Genomic DNA, 21852 nt, shown 5'->3' with positions numbered 1-21852 from the left:
GACCATCAACAGCGATTATTATATAGCGTTATTGGATCGTTTAAAGGATGAAATCGTTAAAAAACGGCCCAATTTAAAGAAAAAAAAAAGGTGATGTTTCATCAAGACAATGTGCCGTGTCACAAATCAATGAAAAAAATGGCAAAATTGCATGAATTGGGCTTCGAATTGCTTCTGCATCCACCGTATTCGCCAGATCTGGCCCCCAGCGACTTTTTCCTGTTCTCAGACCTCAAAAGAATGCTCGCTGGAAAGGAATTTAGCGCCAATGAAGAAGTAATCGCCGAAACTGAGGCCTATTTTGAAGGGAAAGAAAAATCGTACTATAAAAATGGCATCGAAAAGTTGGAAGAGATCGCTATAATCGCTGTATCGCCCTCGAAGGCAACTATGTTGAATAATAAAATCGAATTTTGCCAAAAAAATGTGTTTTACTATGGTAGGCCAGGGACTTTTCAATTTGCCTGTTATCATGTATGAATCTGATATAGCATTGCATAATGAAAAATAAGAGCACATTACCTGCAATGGACTATGATCGGACCACCATCTGGTGGATTAGCAGCAGCAGACTTAGTCACAAAGTGCAATACGGGCAATGGGTGATCGGGAGTTCCATGGTCGGGCCAATTAGTATAATGATATTGATAAACAAGTTTCTCAGCCATCAGAGACTTCTTCTTCTTGATCTGAAAAGAGTTTAATTATGAGGAAAAATTTTTACTATAATATATATTATAATTTCTTATAAGCAGTACTAGATAAAAACTTACTCTTAGGTGACGTATTTGTAGTGTTCTCACAGTATAGGTTGCCATAATATCTTCTTTCATAAGCCTCACTTGAATAACTCCATAGGTCTCAGTACCTTCCTTTGGCCAATACATATCACACTTACGCTATAATTGAAATTATTAAAAACATTTGGTCATGATTCAATTAAATCTGAAATGCTTAAAGAGCTAAAACCCAAGTGCAATAAGAGTATAGGTCAAAGAAGCACACCTTTCTAGCAACAAAAATCTATAACATCATTATAGTACTTAATAATTCATTAATTAATACTTAAATTGAGATCCAACTATTATAACAAGAGTGAGTGTCTCGCTCTACCAATATAGACGAATGATATATGAACTTAGATGCTGGCCTGATAGAAAATTTTTCAACACCTGATATAAATAAATTTGAAACGATGCGAGAATAATATTCATGTGTGCTATTTTAGTTTCTTTCCCTGATACGGTAATTTCTTTTAGTTGTTTTCACGGATTTTCAGAATTCTTTATTATGTTAATTTAATATCACAGGTTATATACATATTTGTATAATACCTCTGTGATTCAAACATGTTTATTTGTGAATTAACATTAAAAAAAATTCATTATTTCAAAACTCTACTTGATGATTTTTTTGGTGCAATTGCTCTATATAATAACAACTTACTCTGCCACGTTCAACCAAGTTAGTAATCATTACGATTATGTTGACCCTTTGTTCCCAAACCATACGCCAGAAACAATCAAAGGTAGACGGTAAAGGACCTTGTGTACCAATATAAGCTTTGGACCATTGGAAACCATCAATATAATTAGCATTAATGTAGTCAACACCTTTCTTTTGTCCAGCCATCGGTAAGAGTTGCACTCTGCTATGGTCATCTGAAATAAAATTTCACAAAACTGACCAACTGTTTACTCTGCATCCCTTAAGAGAATATTGAAATAAATAATTTTTGCCTAGGAGAGTCAGGATAGAAAACATTAAGACAGGGACTACTACTCACAAGCAATTATATTCAGGTATCTGTTCTTAGCTCTGTTATCAGGATGCTGAGAATGCTCAGAAGTATGATCATCAGTTGAAGCTTCAGCTTGAATTGATTCGTATTCCTTGCTGAATCCAATGTCACCATCGGCATGAAGTTCGCTTACATGTTTTGAGAACATATGAACGGGAATGGCTCCTTTATAATCCGATGCACCATCTGGAGAAGCATTCCAGTCTAATGCTGCATTTGGTACTGAACAAGGTGGATCATCCAAGTAGTAGTAGGAACCATGAAAACATTTTCTATAAAAAATAAGTAAATATGAAATCAAAAAGAACAAATCAGGATATTCTTCTAATGAAACGCACCTCCACATTACGAAGGCAGATATACCCAGAAGAAAAGCCAAAGTTGCACAAAGAATACCAGCTAAGACGCCAGCGCTGAGCTCATGGGTGGTATGACGCATATATTCTTGAATTTTCTCGCAATTTTGTTGCATAAAAACTGACTTAGGTTGAGAATAGTTCCCGTAAATTATTCTGCCTGTTCTATTGCTCTTTGTAGATGCCTGAACCTGAATTTTGTAAACAGCATCAGTTGTGACGTTGTAGACAGTAAACTGAAAGAAATTATTATGAAAATACTATCCCGATACAAGTTGTATTCTTACTACGGTATCCAAATACTTGGTGTCTGTTGGTAAGGTGATATTATTCCACATTTGATCATCTAAATGGATGTAGATATAATAATAATCTATAGATTCAAAGAAATTGACTGGCCGCTTCCATTTGATGAACATAGTATCTTGGGTCTGACATGTTAGGTTCATTATAACAGGGGGATCAGGGCCTCCAATGTCAGTTGAATTGATGACTGGATCTGAAGGTAAGCCTTCATGTTTTCCTGTGAACGCTTTTACCCATATTTTGTATTCTGTCAAGGGTTCTGCAAATTGAAATAAACATATCAACTACTAAAACTAATTAATTTAATTAGTGAAATGAAAAAATAATTGAGAGAAATATCATTATTTCAGTAAAGTTTACTTAATCTTCCCGAATGAATTTTTCAATGAGAATCTGAAAGACAGCCTTGAGCTACTGATATAATGCCGTGAAAATGGGGTCATTTAACCATTAAATATTGTGTGCAAGACTCTTGATTCAATAATTTCCCATATAATTATGTTGTTTCTTTAATTATTATATTGTAGCATAATTCACCTTTTCAACAAAAAAACCTTTTATACACTTCATTCATTCATTTTCTCAACATTTTCAAAGCAGTATACTTGAAAATTGACTCATTCCTTACTAATTCACTAATCATACATAGATTAGAAAGAATGCAACAATGTTTATCTGCTTCCTGAATGTGAATTCTATTGAATTCATATTCAGAGGAAGAACTCAAGTTCTATTCTGACCCACTTGTTATAATATTTTGAGCCAAAAATTAAAGTTTTGGTATATCGTAAAATAATACTCCAGATAATTGGAGGTAGTTCAACATGAATTTCTTTTAGATTATGAGAAAATTATTTCCTTTTTTCGTAATCATTAAAAGTATATTGTTTTGTACATATGAACATCACAGATTCTTTTTTTGCTTTAATGGTTTTTGATAATGACAGTCTGACAATGACACTGAAGGAAACATTCTTTGTACAAAAAATAATTGGTGTTTATAGTTTCGCAGGAAGTAAGATTAAATGATAAACTTGTTTCAACATTAAATCCTGCGAACCATTGAAGAGCTGATTTCCTTTGATAGTAGGTACTTTGTTCTTGATTGAAAATAAAGGTGTGGGTATTACCAAGGTGCGTTTGGTTAAATATAGACTTCATTAACGATACTTACTCAGATTTGTCAGGCTGTATATAACACGAGAGGATGCTTGCTTTTGGGATTGCACATAGGTTAAATTAGTCATAATATAGTAAATCCTGTAGCCCTCGATAATACCATTTACATCTTCCGGTTCTTGCCATCCTAATGTGATGGAATTGGAAGTCACATCCAAAACAGTCAATCCTCTTGGTTCGCTAGGGACTGCAACAACAGAGTAGGCGTGTCGTTAGTAAAATAGGGTTATATCATAATTTATTAAAAATTAAAAGTGTAATCTAGATACATACACCAATTATCTGGGCTGAATGTTGTTGAAGCCTCATAATCGCTGGTTGTTGTTTCGAAACAGAGGCCCCCGCGTATAACAAAAAGTAAATAAACAAAAACATGACCCATCATAATATATATATGTACCACCTAATTAGTAATGATCGAACCGGCCATTTTAAAGTCAACCACAAGAGTTAAGAGCACAATCTTCGTTCCCCGTACATCGTTTCAGCGGTTAGACGGTAGTATTATTGTTTAAACAACTGGATAAACAAACAATCGTATTCATTAATTTGTCACCCAGCCCCTTATCCCGTATTCCGAAAACCGTGCTCGCTGCTGACAGAAGGAGAAGGGGTCAAGCGGGCCGTGATTGAAGCGCGCAGGAGCATTGCTTGCACAGCGGTGCCAATATTGTTAGCTTTTCGGCGAATAAAAATAAAATAAAATTTGATAAATGAATGCGAAGACAGCGAAATTAGGAAATGCTTCATGAAATAATGTATGGTGAAAATGTCCCCTACTTCTTCTTTTTTTTTTCTCTTTTTACAGTCGATTATGAATCGAGGAGGTTTCATTCATAGGGCTGAAGGTCATGGTGTTTATTCATAAATTTTCCCATTGATCGATTTTCTATTGGATGATCATCAAGTGGATACCAAGATTTATTTTCATTGATCAATTCATTCATTACTGAGCATTACACAACACCCTCATTTACCGTAAAAATTATAATTACCTACCTGAGAAAACAGGTTTGAGGAATGATGTTTTTGATTCATTATTATTGCATTTCCTGGATTATCATATTTCCAATTAATACTACCACTACATATTACCTATCTATTGATAAATGAATTTGATGAATTCATTTTAATAGAAATTTAAGAATTCTAATTCAAGTGATGATATGAAAACGTCATTTTATAGGGGTACAGTAATAAATCCGATAAAATATTCGGATTTTTGAAATGTATCAATCGTTTTTTTTACTAAAAGATATAAAAAGTTCGATTACTTTTCGACTTTTCTTCAAGTCTTATGAATTGCAAAATTTACTATTTGAAATCCACCAGAATATTTGGTTATTTGTTGATAATAGGTATATTTGGAAAAATCCATGGAATTTTGCATATCAATAGTTCTATACCTATCTCAATATGTACTTTTCTGGTACAATATACTAGACTTATGATATTTGACGAAGAACTCATCAGATGCTGTGCCGCATTGATCATCCTAGCTCAATAAGGCGATCAATCGGTTTTGAAGGCTGAGAATTGAGAAAAAAAATATTTATCGAAGACTATGAAATATAAATGAAGGGAAAGATACTGATATTTAGTAGCCATCCCAATTCTTAGGGGGATCAAAACTATGTCAAGAAACCGAAGGTTATACATTTTTAGGTTTCAACAAAATCCTGCAATTCTATTTTCATATGTCTTTTTCCACATTCAACAAAATGTTGAAAACTATCTTGGCTGGCATTCCAGTATTCTGAAAGTAAAGAAAGCCATAATTTTTGATGCAGAATATACTTTATAATTAATTCTCTTTCAATTCGATTATTAGATCATCGCTACTTGCTAAGTCATTACAAAACAAGGACTATCTTCTTTGCATTGTGAATTTAAACATTGTTTAATACTGAGAAGGTCTTTCTCAGCGATACAACATCTTTTTCAACCTTCAAACAACTATCAGATATGCGTAAACGTCAATTTTCAAACTTACGAGATATGATTTGAAAATCGACAACAGGGTGTAGAATATGAAAATCGATATAAGTTGGAGAATTTGGTTAGTAAACAGTTCACCTGTAGCTATTGAGAAGGGTTGAATTGGGAGATTTTTTGGAAGAAGAACTTAATGTTGAAGATATATATTAATTCAGAGTATTTTTAAACGATAATAGAAAGTGTGCATTACTTCAAAACTTGGAAGAAATAATTTAATGAAGAACTTTGACATCTAGGTAATTTTCATCTTATTCATTTGGTGAGTACTTGTAAAGATGGTATATGTTCCAATATTTCTTGTATTGAAGTCGCCATGGAAGTACGATTTGATAATCTCTTCGGGCTCATCAATATTTAAAAAGAAATTCTTTGCAATGTACCTATAGTTCGAGTTTTCATCTGTTCAATTTTTTAATGAAAAATACGAAACAATGCTCGCATGTCATCATTTTCAAAAGTAACATATTTAATTTATTTATGCATCATGAATGCTACGTTAATTCACTCATACCTCTCATTCAATGGGGAATAATTATTCAAAGCACGACTTCATGGCGGAGAGGTATCAGTTTTGGATATTCATCATTTACGTTTACCTTTAAATTCACCTTGAACTATCTCACATTTATCTTGTCGATGTATTATTATTATTCAGTACAACATTTTGTTATGGTTTACAGTACAGGGAATCATTTCTCCATGAATTGATGGAAATGCGATGAACTAAATTGATTTTGTTCACCATGACACTCCACTTCATCATAAGCTGAATGTTAATCAGCATCTTACTACTTCGCAGAAGATCCACATCCGAAAAACTTCCTGGAAATCTTTTAATTTCAATTTTTCATGTAAACTCTTTGGCGACGTGTTTTCTATAGTGGATTAAATAATTCAGTTGATAATTTTGAAGACATACATAGTTTCATTCTTGAGTTATTCATTTAATTCGATACAACTCCATAAGTTGTTATTCAGATATAAGAATTTGGATTTTAAAATCAATGTGAATGAGCAAATTGGCGACTTCGCCTGTTCAACGAATATGTCTAACATAATTGTCATATAATACAGGGTGTGTCAATAGTGCTTCAATGGTCGATAACTCCTGTAAACATTTGTCTTATTTTGATAAAATGAAATGGAGACCCCAGTTACCCGTTGTTTTCGGTTTTTATATACTTTTCGTCACAAAATTTTGATACTGAAGTTATCAAAGAACTGAGAACTGTGTTTTACAATTTGATGTGTTTCATTCAAATTGCAATTTATTTGTGAAGGCATCAGTTTTGAATTGACTATATGGAGTGTTCCTGAATTGGAGGTACAAATGAGAATGACAGATTCCCCGGATCGTTTTAAGAAATAAAGTCCTATGACATGGGTCCGCAAACGATTTGTTATCGAGATTCAGATGTTCAAATTCAAGTTTTTTTCTCATAGCACTTTATTATACAAGATATTTAACATAAATTTGGCATACATATTCCAATTTAAAGTTATTCTAATTTTGAATGCAAATCTACAGGGTGTTATTTTTTTCTGGTGAACTTCTGGTAGTTTAGAAAATTGTTAACTGTTCTTGTCAAACAATTCTTCAGTAATCCTCAGGAAAATTCAAATTATTATATGTAAGATCCAGTGAGCTGTGAAGAATAAAATTAATTATAAGTTTTGGTACTTATTTACCCAATCTGTAGAGAAGATTAATAAAGGTTCAATAAACTGTTATAAGTATCACAAAAAAGTAGAACTACAAGAAACACCCTGTATCTGGAAAACAAAGCGTTTGCGGGCCAATTTATAGGACATTTTATTCCTTAAATTATTCAAGAAGTCTCTCATTTTCTTCGTACCTCCAATGAAGGAACAATAAGGTTAGAACAATCGAATCTGTATTAAAAAATTCTATTATTTCGAGTAATTTTTGGATCATACTTCGTTATCGAACCTTTCTTCCTCACATTACAGATATTAGTTAACGTTGTTGTCAACATTTTTTTTGTCGATTGGTATGCAGTTATTTTGAACTGCATTTCATTCTCCATTCATTTTGTCAAAATTAATATTTCCAAATATTTTGATGGTTTCTCTAATTTGGCCTATCTTTAATTGGAATTATTTGTATAGACATTAAGTAGAGTTGAGTTATCTTTTCCCTTTGAAAATGTATGCGTGAAAAGTATGCTGCCATTACAAAGCATGAAATGCAAAGTATTTGGAAAATTATTCATTTTAGGCACAACATGTCCAGACAAAAAAGGAAGACTACTCACAAAGCTAATCGAAAAATATTCAGGGTGTGCCATTTGAAAGAATTGACTTATTGACAATTTTTATAGAACATTTTTAAAAAATTGCAGTGACTTTCGGACCACCTGTAGAGTTATCCGAAAAATTGCAGAAGATTTGAAAACCTTTTTGGGAATTCAATAAAAATAAATCGTACAATTATACTGAACGGTTTTCAAGATATGATCTTCAGTTAACACCATTATAACCATGAAATTTTTCCAAAAAAAGTAGTCTACGAAATCAGAATTTCATGGGGATTATGGGTATGATATAAAAATTGGGCATTCCCATTTGAAAAAACAGAGTGGTATTGTGTTGCACTACTTTGGGACCAGACATAATTTAAAATTTAAATCATTTGAATTTGAATTTGAATCATCTTCCTACGCCAAAAGTTAACACCCATCGAGCACTATTGACTCACCCTGTATATTGAAGCAGTATTATTCTTCGAAACTATGAATACTTCTCATTTAAACTACAAATTTGTTTCAGTAATTATTAATTATCAGAAATTGTCGTTGGTGCCGAGAGTGTGAACTCGTTCAATGATTGGTTTATGCACCATTCCTAAGAACTATGAACTTAGAACTCTACCTAAGAATTCAGTGGCGTTTATGCACTCTCTTGTTAGTTTTTAGTAAAGGATAGCGCACGTGCTCGAACCAATTTCTATTTGTTCTATACTTTGATATTCGACATTGATATTGATTGTGAAAAAATAAAATCGAATTTTTTTCAGATACACCGAATACTTTTCATCGATAAACACAAAAAACGGAACATGAAACGATAGAAACTATAGTACTCGTTAATATTGAAATTCTTTGCGGTGCATTCGAACTTCTTTATTTTAACTAAGAGCTTATTTCTTAGTTAAAAGTTAGCCAACTTTCTAGTCATAGTGTTAGTTTATAGTCCTTATAGGTAAAATGCATAAACGCCCTCATTGATTTGTTAGCGTTCAGTTCTTAGTTCTTTGTTTTAGTCTTAGTTCTTAGGAATGGTGCATAAATCAACCACAAGAAGAGTTTGGTCTTGTTATAAATATAGCATTTATGAATTTTTTTCTTCATCATCATCTTCATCATTTCTGATGTTTCACTATTCTATTTTGTAAGAGATTTATAGACTGAACCTTATATCAACATCTGTTTGAAAAATATTATGGATTATACCTCAGAGGAAGAATATTCATTCTTTCGTTTGAGGATTTTGCATACTACACTGCGCAAAAAAATTAACTCACATTATGGAAATCTCAAATTTATTCTACAACTGAAGGTGTTCTCAATGATAATTATTTTTATCAGAATTATGCATGCATATGTTATCCACTTTCAAATTTTTCTTCAATACAAATGTTTTTTCCAGCAGAAATAGAAAAAGAGGAGATTATCAGATTTTGAATGTATTGGTTCCATTCTGAAATCAGTTGTTCTCGATCAATTCTAGTGATCAATAGTTTTTCTTTCGTTGGATTTTCTACACTCGATCGCTATACAACGCGAAACACGCAATTTGACCCAAGAGGAATGTGCCCAAGCGATAGTTTTGCGTGGACATACACAAGAATTGCTGAAAGGTTTGGAGTTTCCCATACGAGTGTGTCCAGAATGTTGCAGCGATTCAGGGAGACAGGTATGAATGACCGAAGACCAGGACAGGGTAGACCACGGGTAACAACTGCCATTCAAGAACGTTACTTGAGAGTTTCTTCGTTGAGACAACGGTTTGTAACCGCTCGCCTCCTTCAAAATCAGCTTGAGCAAACTCATGGGGTGCAAATTAGCACTCAGACAATAAGAAATCGCCTCAGAGAATATGATTTAACGCCTCGTGTCGCGGCAAGAGGCCCAGCTCTTACCCCAGCCCATCGAAGGGCTCGTTGGGATTTTGCGTGAGAGCATATCCATTGGGAAGAGGCTGATTGGGAAAGAGTTCTCTTCACAGATGAGTGTGAATTCTGCCTCTACCATTGTGATCGACGTTCCCTTGTATACAGACGTCCACATGAAAGATATGCTCAGTGCAATTTCCTGAATACTACTGGTTTCGGGGGAGGATCGATTATAGTATGGGGTGGAATATCTTTGACTGCTCACACAGACCTAGTGGCCGTTGATAATGGAGCTATGAATGCTGATAGGTATATAAGGAACATTCTTGAAGAGCATGTAGTGCCATTTGCCTCATACATTGGTGAAAATTTCATTTTTATGGACGATAATGCCAGACCCCATCGTGCGCGCATCGTTCAGGAGTAACTTGAAGAGGTTGAAGTCTCTCGAATGGAATGGCCAGCAAGAAGTCCAGATCTCAATCCGATTGAGCAGGTTTGGGCCAACCTCAATAGAAGGCTGAGAAGTTCAGAAAATCATCCAGCTACTCTTAATGACTTAGGAATCCAACTCAAAATAATCTGGGAAGGATTAGATCAGAACATTATAAGATCACTCATTTTGAGTATGAACCGTCGTTGCCGAGCTGTTATTAACGCAAGGAGTGGAAATACCAAGTATCAAATCACTTATCAGCATTCCAGTATTTTGAAAATTGTTTATTTCTCTTCGTTCACATAAGATTCGGTGAAATCTTGATTTTTTCTTCCATTTAATGTGTCTTGTTTCGTTCAAAACCTTCCCGAGAGAACATATAAAATAAGTTATACAGTCAATGTAGAGTTAACTTTCATTAAAATTGAGATTTCCAGAATGTGCGTTAAATTTTTTGCGCAGTGTAATATATTTTTCGAACCGGCGCATCCGCCAATTAGGAACATTAGACTTGCTCATTTCTGTTGGATATTTGTTTCAGTATGAATAGGAAGCACACCAATTTAAAAAGGGGAAATGTTTGTTTGATGTAATGTGCTCTATTACAGGGAATGAATAACTAAAGAGGAGCGTGAGTACCTTGAGCCACAGAAAGATTCCTCTAGAGGAAGTTAGAGCGAGCACATATGAGGGTTTCTTGAAATTAAACGCATTCTTTGTGCAATTCCCCTGTTAATGCTTCACTCACCCTGAATATTCTCGTGGAACACGATCCCCAATAGCAACCTATCAATATTCAGCATGTTGTGAATAATTTCATGCTCGATCGAATATTTGTCACAGGTGATAAAACAAGGAATCCTGACAAACGATTCATAGCGAGATACAAGTTAGCTGTGTACACTGATCAACAATTGCTAGGGATCACTTATGAACTTCTCTTCATTTGTATTTTTTTCAAGTTATCTCGTGAATATCTGTACATTATATGTTCTTTAAGGAAAAAGTAAGATGTTTTGAGTTGATTATATCAAATTCTTCCTCACTTCATCGGCTCTTGTTCACAAAATCGATTATTATGTGTAGGCTGTTACAGGTGGAGCGAATGTGGTATTTGTTATTAAATCTGTTTTTTTCTCTCGTTCAAACACATAAGGTGACAATAATTGAAGAAATGACAACAATATCAGCTTATCAGTCATGCCGAGAAGACGTTTGGCTCCTGTGCAACTGGACCAAATCATACGGTGGATACAGAAAGGTTTGTCCCAGCGAGAAGTGTCCCGGCGGTTGAATGTTTCGCAAAGTGTCGTGAGTCGGGCTCGGAATAGGTTCATCCAAAACGACTCAGTAGCTTATGTTCATGGAGGAGGTCAGCAGCGCAGTACAACAGCTGCCCAAGATCGTCTTTTGATCCTCAATGCTAGGAGAAATCCCACTTACCCGGCGTCGCGGCTCAATAGATCACTGAGAGTTGCAACAGGAGTTCTAATTTCGAACCAGACTGTAAGACGACGACTACATGTTCGTGGTTTGAGAGCACGTAGGAGGGTACAACATCCCCGTTTGAATAGGGAACACCGGGTTTATCGACGGCAATGGGCTGAGGAGCAACGCAATTGGACACTTGAAGATTGGAGCCGATGTTTATTTACGGATGAGTCTAGATTTCGTTTGGTCAACTCCGATGGTCGAAGGTATGCAGAACAGTTTATGGTACCCACAACAGCTTTTGGCGGAGGTTCTATATGTGTATGGGGAGGCATTTGTTTGAACCAACGCACAGAGTTGGTTGTTCTGCAGAACACCACCATGACCAGCCAGAGATATCACGATATGATTATTGAACCCATAATTGTTCCGTTTGCGGCTGCCGTGGGCGAGAATTTCATTTTAATTGACGATAATGCCCGTCCACACCGTAGTCGTCTGGTTAATGAAGCGCTAGAAACTCTTGCTATTGATAGGATGGACTGGCCAGCTCGCTCTCCAGACATGAATTGCATCAAACATGTCTGGTCTGAGATGTCTAGACAATTGTCAACCTTAGAACAACCGATCAATAACCTGGAGGACCTTTCTAACGCTTTACGGGATATTTGGACGAATTTGCCCCAAAATTTTATAAATCGTTTGATCGAAAGTATGCCTCGTAGGGTAGAATGCTTGAGACGAGCTCGTGGGGGACCAACTAGGTACTAGCTTAACCGAAACTTCAGCCTTCTTGTGGTTTCATCATAAAATTTTTATGTTATTCAAACACAGAATTTTGAGTGTTCCTATAATAAAGTCTTTTTTTCTCTCCAACTTTCCATTTTTACATTCTTTTCTCAAGTGAACCATATTATCAACTGAAAATACTCTGATATCTGACTAAATTTATAATCTTGGAGCGAATATTTCAGAAATAAATTTAGAACAAGTAAGTGATCCCTATCAATTATTGAGCAGTGTAATTGAAAACACATGAAATCTCTGGATGTTTATATTAATCAACAGTTCCTCGCTTGGAAATATCATCTAGAAAACTGAGGTATTAAAGTGCCCGGATGCAATAATGATGTATCTAAGGTAAATTCTTCTCCTTTTGTATTCGAGAGCCATTCTATCGGAACAGCGTACCAGCATTTCGTGAAATGCAGGAATGGAGTCGTCTAATGAAGTGTGAAAATCAGTTTGTATCAATAACATGGGACTTTTTCAATAGACCGGTATTTCTGGTGGGAAATGAGAACAACAAAGGAAATGTAGCATTCCATTTCTCAGTAGTGTCAGAAAAATCGGTGTTCAAGAAAGTGAGAATATTGTTTTGCTCTTTAGTGTCTCATTCTGTAAATACTACAGGTTTTACACCAGATCTACGATTTTATCATCGTTTAATTCCCTCTCTAGGTTCTACGAAAATGTCTTCATTCAATAAAGCAAACCATTATTTGATTAGACATTCTATTGTTTCTTGATTTTAGAGATATCAAGTTCATCAGTTCATGAGTTTTTCAGATTTCACAGAGTTGATTCTCAATCTGAGCAGAGGTCACATATTCAATGAAATTGGCCATTATTTGATGGAAAATCAGAGAGATCACATAGGCATATCCTTCTATCTTATTTTATTTTTCATAAATATTTTTTAAATGTTAATGAAGAACAGTTGATTTTTTTTGGTTGTCTTTTTGTGCTAGTTGGTCCTGAACGATTGAGTTGGTCTCACGCAGTAGAATCGATTGTCATTCATATGCATAATAAAATTCAGAAAAAAATGAGGAACGCATTGACGTGAAGAAAGGAGATTTTTAGCGTTCGTTCATCCAGAAGATATATTATTGAAGCATTGGGTAATTCTTTGTAAATATTCTTTTTGAATTTTTTAAGGTTCTGATGAAGCGATCAACTCGATAGAACTAGGCTTGGAGTCGTCATTCTACATCCAAATGCAAATTTTCATCTTGATGGAAATTGCAGTTTTGAAATTAACAGAAGCACAACATTTTTGAATATACTTTTTTAGGTCCTTCCGTAGAATCAAATTTGAGAGCGGATTCCTTATTCTACGAATCTTATCGTTCAAGTCCATTCTCGGATCAAAATTTGAAAATTACAGATATTGTCACTGAATTGGAGACCTACAGCCTCTTCATTTCAGAATACGTTAGAGATGGGCTCGTTAACATCACAATTTGAAAATAGGATTGATAACGTTTTTTGAAAACTTTCATAATTCCGAGATTATCGTATTCCTTAACTCAATTAGTGAAATGTATACCGACAAAGAAACTGCAACACCCAGAAGGAGCTGTTTAAATTTAATTTTTTTTTTGATCAAATATATGAGTAATAGGATTAGTATAGGAGTAAATGACTGATTTAGGAGAAAAAAATCGTGAAGGTTTTTTATGTGCTTAAATATTGTGGCCGTTTTTGCAATTTTTTTTTTAATTTTACAACAAACCAGCTGTTCAAGGAGATCCAAAGTCGATGAACAGAAATCCAACCACTATTATGAAATGCTGTCAAGCGTGGTTTGATAATACCCAAAATCAAAGAAGAGTAGGCACCGGACGTCGAAGGGACACAAATGAAGTTCAAGGTCGACTTATAACCATTAGAGACCGATTTGCGACAACTCGATTTTTGGCTGATGAGTGGTTAGCAGAACAAGACCATCCTGTAACTGTCCGAATAGTTTACCGCCGGATAAGGACTTCTGGACTGCAGGATTATCGACCCCATCTTGTATTACCTCTGACGGTTGAGCATCGCCGGCAACGATTACAGAGGTGCATAAAACCGTCAACATTGTAATGTGGAATGGCATCAGGTCGTCTTTTCTGATGAATCTCGATTCTCCTTTGGTGTACATGATGGCCGAAGAAGGGTTAGATGACGCCGGGGAGAAAGACGTGAACCTCAGTTTGATGTTGAGCGTCATGTAGACCGGACAGTAGGAGTTATGGTATGGGATGCTATTACACATGCAAGTTTAGTCTTTATTCGAGGTAACATGACAGCGCTGCGTTACCTTCAAGAAATAGTGGAGCCATATGTTCTCCCTCACCTTAACTGGCTCGAGAATGCAATATTTCAGCAAGATAATGCCCGACCTCATGTTGCCAGAGTTAGTTCAAACTTTTTCGAAGCGAATCCTTTGCCATGGCCACCCAGATCCCCTGATCTTTCACCCATAGAGCATGTTTGGGACACCATGAGCAGAAAGCTTGGAAAATTACCCCAGCCGCCACGGACTTTGGCCGCTTTGAGACATGAAATACAGGAAGCATGGGAAAGTATCCCTAAAGAAGAAATAAATCATCTTATTGCATCAATGCCTAGACCTGTTGGGGACTGCATAGATAATCACGGTGGAGAAACACATTATCAACAAATTTATTAAGAAAAATTGTAAACGCTTCGTTTTTTTCACCAAATTTCATTCATTTACTCCTTGCTATACTATCTATGTTTTACCAAAAAAAAATTTGAATTCAAACAATTTTTTCTGGTTATTGCAGTTTTTCCGTCAGTTAGTATATTGAACTATTATTTAAAAGTTGCCCAACATTTTCTGATCCGGTGTCAGAAATTTTCATGAAATGTATAGATTCACATCAGATTGATTTCAAATCGAAGAGTTCCATTCACATTTGTCGTGGGGGAATAAATGAAGTTGTCAACAATAATAGGATCATTATAAAGGGCTACGAATTCCAATAGAAATAAATTTTCGCCAAACAAATATTCTTTCGACCTTTAAGCGAACATCACAAGGGAGGCTTGAGTTGGAACTGCTCCATTTAAATTTGGTTGAATTTGGGGAATTAATCATTCCCAGGGCGAGGAAATGAATACCTTGATATTTTCCCGTGAGAAAGAAAAAACGGAAACATCTGAGAAGGGCAAAGGCTGGGAAAAGCACTTACGTCAGAGCAGGAGGAACGTCTAAGAACTGGCGCTAATGCAGCGTACGAGTATCTGGAAATGTTTGTTGTTGCACTGAATAAAGAATAGCTCCTTAAGTGTTCAGGCAGAAATTATTTAAATTCCCCCTCTATTTCAGTTGGGCTCATCTGTTCGGTGAAATATGAACGAATTTAATGTGATTTACTGTCAGCTTTTACTTCGCGTAGATTGTAGATTTGTAAATGAATTCCCAGCGATTTGAGGGGACGCTCCAGGTACAAATGATGTCGGCGGAAGACTTTTAGGGGACTTAAACGCCCGTTAATTTCACAAATGATTTTTTTCCTTCCTTTATCACTTGGCACCGGAATGAAAAAAATGGCGGAAGAACCATTGTTCATCAGCAGTTAAAAATTATTTATTTTCATTTATCAACTGAAAGAGATTTGTGGCTTTGTGGATTACTAAACTTTTCTTAACTACTCCTATCAATATGTTCCCGATGATTCATCAATCATCATTCCACCATTCAAATCCATTAATCATCAAATGCCAATTAAGTCTTGAATGATAAAGAATAATTCCAAATTGGCGAATGCGCTGACCGATAAATTCCTTCTCCCCTGATTAAGCAGATCAAACCCAGATAGTGCTCTACATAATTATTACTAGTAATGAAAATTCATCAATCTTCAAATATTTCAATTGAAAAAATTCGCCACATTTATTTCATGTAGGCTATAGTATAGTATAAGGAATGGATAATAAGACAGTATGGTGCCTTATTGGATTTTGTGGAACTTGAGCGCCATCTAGTTGTACCCAAGTTGTACTCAAAAATTTTACTTAAAAAAATTGGTCCGTGAAGCAGAGCCCTGTGAAAAAATTGGTGTTATTTTGAAGAACTAAAATATTTGAAATAGATTTCTATATTTTGATATTTCTTTTGCTCTGTAACATAGTATAAGAAATGGACAGTAAGACAGTGTAGTGCTTTTTTCGATTTTGTTGATATTAAGCGCCATTTAGTTGTAGTACTCAAGTTGTACTCAAAAAAATTGGTCCGTGAAGTGGAGCCCTCTGAGAAAATCGGTGTTATTTTAAAGAACTAAAATATCTGAAATAGATTTCTGTATTTTGATACCCTTGTTGCATTTACCGCCCCTTTGGCCAAAATTTCATCTGTCCACTACACGGTTGGTGAGGAAATTTTAACGCACAGACACATTCAATCTGCAGCATTCAGCTAAAAGTTTGTAGTCGTGACCCCTTAGGTTTCGATTTGAATTCATATGAAAAATTTCCATGTTACACAGATACTGCCGCGAAAGATCTTGAATGTCTCGATAATGTCACCTCTGATTCTTCTGTCATATAGGGAAGTCAAGTTTAGTATACTGAGCCTTTCTTCATATGAATTATTTCGAAGTGATGTAGGTATTTTGGTGAACCTTCCTTGGACTTTCTCCAGAACATCAATGTCCTTCTTGAGATGAGGGGACTGTGCTACCACAGCGTGTTCCAAAAGTGGGCGTATATATGTTTTATAAATTTTCAGCAACATAATAACCAAATGGCGAATGCGCTAGTCGCATATATTCGTATATTTTGGAAATTCGTAACTATTTCAAAGTTTGTTAAGAAAATATGATTGTTCTATTTCCATCAATCGATGATGCAGAAAATACGTCTCTGTTTATCATTTTTCAATGTTCAAATTGCATTAGAGTCCTTTAAGGGAAGATGAGGAATAACTAATTCCGAAATCATATCCTGTATTGCGGTAAACGGAATATTCATTAGGGTAATTTAATCATTCTTCCATTACCTATATGAAGCTTGATTAATTTTCGTATAAATGCATATGGGGTGGGATAATAATGTCTTTTCGTGCGAAAATATGTGTTTTTATGAATACATGCTAAATCCCTGCGGACAGTACACTGAGGCTTTATGCGGTATCATATCCGAAGCTGGGTTTAGATGAATTCCACACTCTCCAAATTTACTCTAACCGAAATTACCAGTGCTGGCCTCTTTTAAAATTTCGAATTTTAACTGAACCACCACGATCATTTCATTTTCTTTGGGGGGGTAATCGAATACATTTTTTTAGACGACAACGTTAACATATATCTGTTATGTGAGAAAAAAGAGGTTGGATAACGAAGTTTGAACCAAATTACTCGAGATAATTTTTTTTCATTACCAATTCGGTTGTTCTTACCTTATACTGGGTGTTCCTAAATTTGGGTTACGAAGGAAAATGAGAGATTCCTTGGATAATTTTAGGAATAAAAAGTCCCATGAATATGAGCCCGCAAACGCTTTATTCTCGAAATACAGGGTGTTTGTAGTGTGTCGTACTTTTAAGTGATGCTTATATCAGTTTATCAAATCTTTATTAATCTTCGTTGCAGAGTGGGTAAGGACCAAAACTTATAATTAATTCATTCATTAAAGCTTACTAGCTAGATATTTATAATAATTTGGATTACTAGAGAGCTGTTTGAATTTTTTTCTCTAAATCGATAGCTTATACGACAAAACTATAACAAACCAAAAAGTGTCGTACTGGACCAGAGTTTCTTGTCACATTTCTCTAAACTACCATCGGTTCACCAATAAATTGTTCTGCAGGAAAGAAGCAGGCATTCTTCCAGAAAAAATATCAATCTGTAGATTTGCATTCAAAATTAGCATATCACTTGATGAAAACTTGGACAAATTGGAATACCTATGGCCAATTCATATTAAATATCTTGTGAAGAGTAAAAACTTGAACTTTATCACCTGTATCTCAAAAACAATGTGTTTGGGTACTCATATTATAGACCTTTTTCTCTTAAAATGATCCGAGAAATCTGTCATATTCATTTGTATCTACAATTAAGGAATTATTGGTTCATTTTATGTAAAAATTTTCGTTCTTCGTTTTCGCGAGAATTCTGTAATGTTATATTTTGGAAATCTGGGAAGGGGGGGACTATTACCTCCAGTACCTTTTCTATTTCTACGCCCTTGTTCAGAAAGTTTTGAATTATTTGTGGTTGATTATTAATTTTATCATTTTCAGAATTGGAATTATATTCCAAGACAAAAATAATCCAAATATATCATAAAGATATATTTTTGTGGAGGAATATACACAAAGTTGTCAATTTTTTATATTTATATTGAATATCCTTCATCAAGTAGACTCATTAAACCTTTATAACATACATTACAATGGATTGAGTGACGGAGGTTCATTATGATTTATTTTCCTTTATATTCTTTGTATTTTTCCTGAAAAATAGAATGAATGGTGAGACACTGTGTATATAGAGTGAACGTAAATCCCAATTTGTAGATAGAAGTAACAATTTCTGTTGAAGTAGGCAAAAAAAATGAGAAAGTGATACTTTGTATCTGGCAATGAAATTGAATAACAAGAAATGATGTCTCCGTGTTCGCAGGATCCTTTCTCTGTCTCCAAGTAGAGATCTTCAGTCAGTAAATAGTCCCGAGGGAAGAGATAATTGTCGGCCATAGCCGTATCCCAAATCTGCCCTTCCAGCATTCCCATTTCAGATATATGTTTCCATCCATTTTCTGTTAGGTTGTTAGTTTGTCTCGGAAGATTTCCCAGATTTGCATAATATATCGATTTCGTTTATTAAACGGCTTTTTCAGCTATACGCCTCCAGTCCCAAGGTAGCTATTCTTATATCTTATCCGACCGCTGTTCTACATTTTTCAAGTATGTGGTCAAACCGGGGTTATATTCCAGAATTTAGTGTTCTTTGGGACTAACGCAAACCCAGCATATTTTAAGCGATCAGAAAAAAAAGGGAGGAAATGTGTCCTTCCTATCAGTGGAGTAGAAATAAGGGGGGTACTAGGGGTAATTACCCCCCCCCCCAAGGTTTTCAAAATGTAAATTTTATAAATTTCGCAAAGACGAAGAACGAAAATTTCTCCCTGAAATAAACTAATAATATTCATTTTACTTCCCTTTGAAATCGACACGTCAGTAAAAAATCGGACCCCTTTACGGTTTAGGAGTTTTTTATCGCTTTCAAAATGATTACTCTAGTCCAAGGTTCATTATTTTCCTTTATCTATCCGCTTTCTCGGCATCGCCTCTTATTTGCCATCTGTGAATTTTGCATCCGTCATCGATATACACTTACCCGTTGTACTCGGTTTTTTGTATCATTCCCGGCACAAAATTTCAATACTGTACTTATCAAAAAACTGAACTGAGTAATTCGCATCAAAAAATTGTGTGGGCTGTGTTATACAATTTATTGTGTTTCATTCAAATTGCAATTTATTTGTGAAGACATCAGCTTTGACTATATATACACGATGCTCCTAAATTGGAGGTACAAATGAAAATGACAGCTTGGTCGGATCATTTTAAGAAAAAACGTCCCATATCATGAGTCTTCAAACCCTTTGTTACAAGGTGTTCCTAAATTGGAGGTACAAATGAAAATGAAAGATTTCTCGGATCATTTGAAGGAAAAAAAGTCCTATAACATGAGTCCGCAAACGCTTTGTTTTGGAGATACAGGTGTTTTTCTCTCATAGCACCTTTCCTTCACAATATATTTTACTCCAATTGGCATAGATATTCCAAAAAAACACTAGTTCAGTACTATACTTTTTGGTTTGGTTTTTGTCGTATCTGTAATCGATTTCGAGAAAGAAATTCAAACAGCTCTCTATAGTAATTCTCAGGAAAATCCAAATTATTATAAAGATCCAGTTAGTTAGCTGTAATAAATAAATTGATTATAAGTTTTGTTACTTATTTACTAACTCTGTAGCGAAGATTAATGAAGATTCGATAAACTGGTTAAGCATCACAAAAAAGAAGGACTACAAGAAACACCCTGTATCTCGAAAACAAAGCATTTGCGAGCTCATGTTTATGTGCCATTTTATTTTTAAAATTATCCAGGGAATCTCTCATTTTCCTTCGTAACTGCAATTCAGGAACACCAGTATAAGATAAGAACAATCGAATTGGTAATAAAAAAAATTATTTCGAGTTAATAATCGAAATAATCTTTCAAACTTCGTTAACAAACCTCTTTTTCTCCCATTATAGATATGAGTAAACAATATCGTCAAAAAATTTTTTTCGATTGAAAAATTTGTCAAATCTATTAAGGTGAAAATTCGATTTTTAATCTAAAATTTCCTCAACGTTGAACCTGCTACAAAGATACAACAATTAGTTACGACTTTCAACGTGCCAAACTTTTCTTTACGCCTATGTCGATTACCAGACGAGGTTAATAAACACATTTCACACAAACAAACATATTGGGTAGGGTAAATTACAAACAATAATTCTCGGAATTGAAAATATACATATTGCTTGCAAGCCTCAATACACATAACTGAAACTCCGAAAATGCTGCCTACGTAAACATCCTAAAGGTTAATTTTGACGTATCATGGGTTGCATAAGACCTGGCGCGAGCGAACACAATGCTTGGAGCAGAACAAATTTGCAGTGACTTGAAATGAATTGTGGGAAGAATTTGAGTACTGGTGAGAATCTAATTATGTTTTCGGTTTGAGGCTGTTTTGTCAGATGGATGGTGAAGATCAAAAGAATTTCCTCAGCCTTTCTAGAATAGAATATTTCAATTGATAAAGTCTCCAAGGTGGAGAAAATTTCGTGTATGAGGCTTCCAATTTGCAATGCATTCCGGCATTGTCTCAATTTTCTTCAATTTCTTCCTGAATAAACAAGTTGTCACAATCAGCTTGAGCTCACTGGGAATACAACCCTAGCGATTTATTTTGGGAGGGTCTATTTTTCGTTGCCCCTATACCATTTTCAATTTAAGAGAATTCTTTCCGTGTTCATACTTGGGATTCATCATTTTTCATATAGACTACATACTGCGTAGACGCTCTATCTGGTAGGTTGGAAATAAATATCTGTTTTTACGGAGTTCACTCTTCCAAGCATGGAACACCTTTTGTTGTTGGAATAAGGAGATAAATAACCACCCTCTAAGGGGAATTATTCATCTTAAACTCCAGTATTTCAGTGTTTCATACGACCCGAGCATATAAGATTCCAATCGTTCATTTTACAAGCCTTTTATTGAACGATGAGCTTTGTACTGATTGATTAGACGAACTTGAATAATTAATCAAATTTCTGTCATAAATTTTGATCATTCAGTGTCAATCATCAAAATAAGAAGAACAGATTGCAAATTGGCGAATGCGC

General features: G+C 34.9%; 1 protein-coding gene across 1 annotated transcript in view; it reads right to left on the bottom strand.

Annotated features, from left to right (window-relative positions):
* Positions 1-21852, bottom strand: part of LOC123686544 (tyrosine-protein phosphatase 99A) — a 465126-nt gene that overhangs the window by 8390 nt on the left and 434884 nt on the right. Inside the window, exons 7-13 of the mRNA XM_045626762.1 lie at positions 3638-3829; positions 2445-2722; positions 2140-2393; positions 1787-2073; positions 1447-1661; positions 774-899; positions 523-689 (exon numbers count right to left, since the gene is read on the bottom strand). Coding sequence (XP_045482718.1) covers positions 523-689; positions 774-899; positions 1447-1661; positions 1787-2073; positions 2140-2393; positions 2445-2722; positions 3638-3829 — 1519 coding nt within the window. The remainder of the gene's footprint in view (positions 1-522; positions 690-773; positions 900-1446; positions 1662-1786; positions 2074-2139; positions 2394-2444; positions 2723-3637; positions 3830-21852) is intronic.

The sequence above is a fragment of the Harmonia axyridis genome, chromosome X (assembly GCF_914767665.1).
Source record: "Harmonia axyridis chromosome X, icHarAxyr1.1, whole genome shotgun sequence".
NCBI lineage: Eukaryota > Metazoa > Arthropoda > Insecta > Coleoptera > Coccinellidae > Harmonia > Harmonia axyridis.
This window is presented reverse-complemented; position numbering and strand designations above follow the sequence as displayed.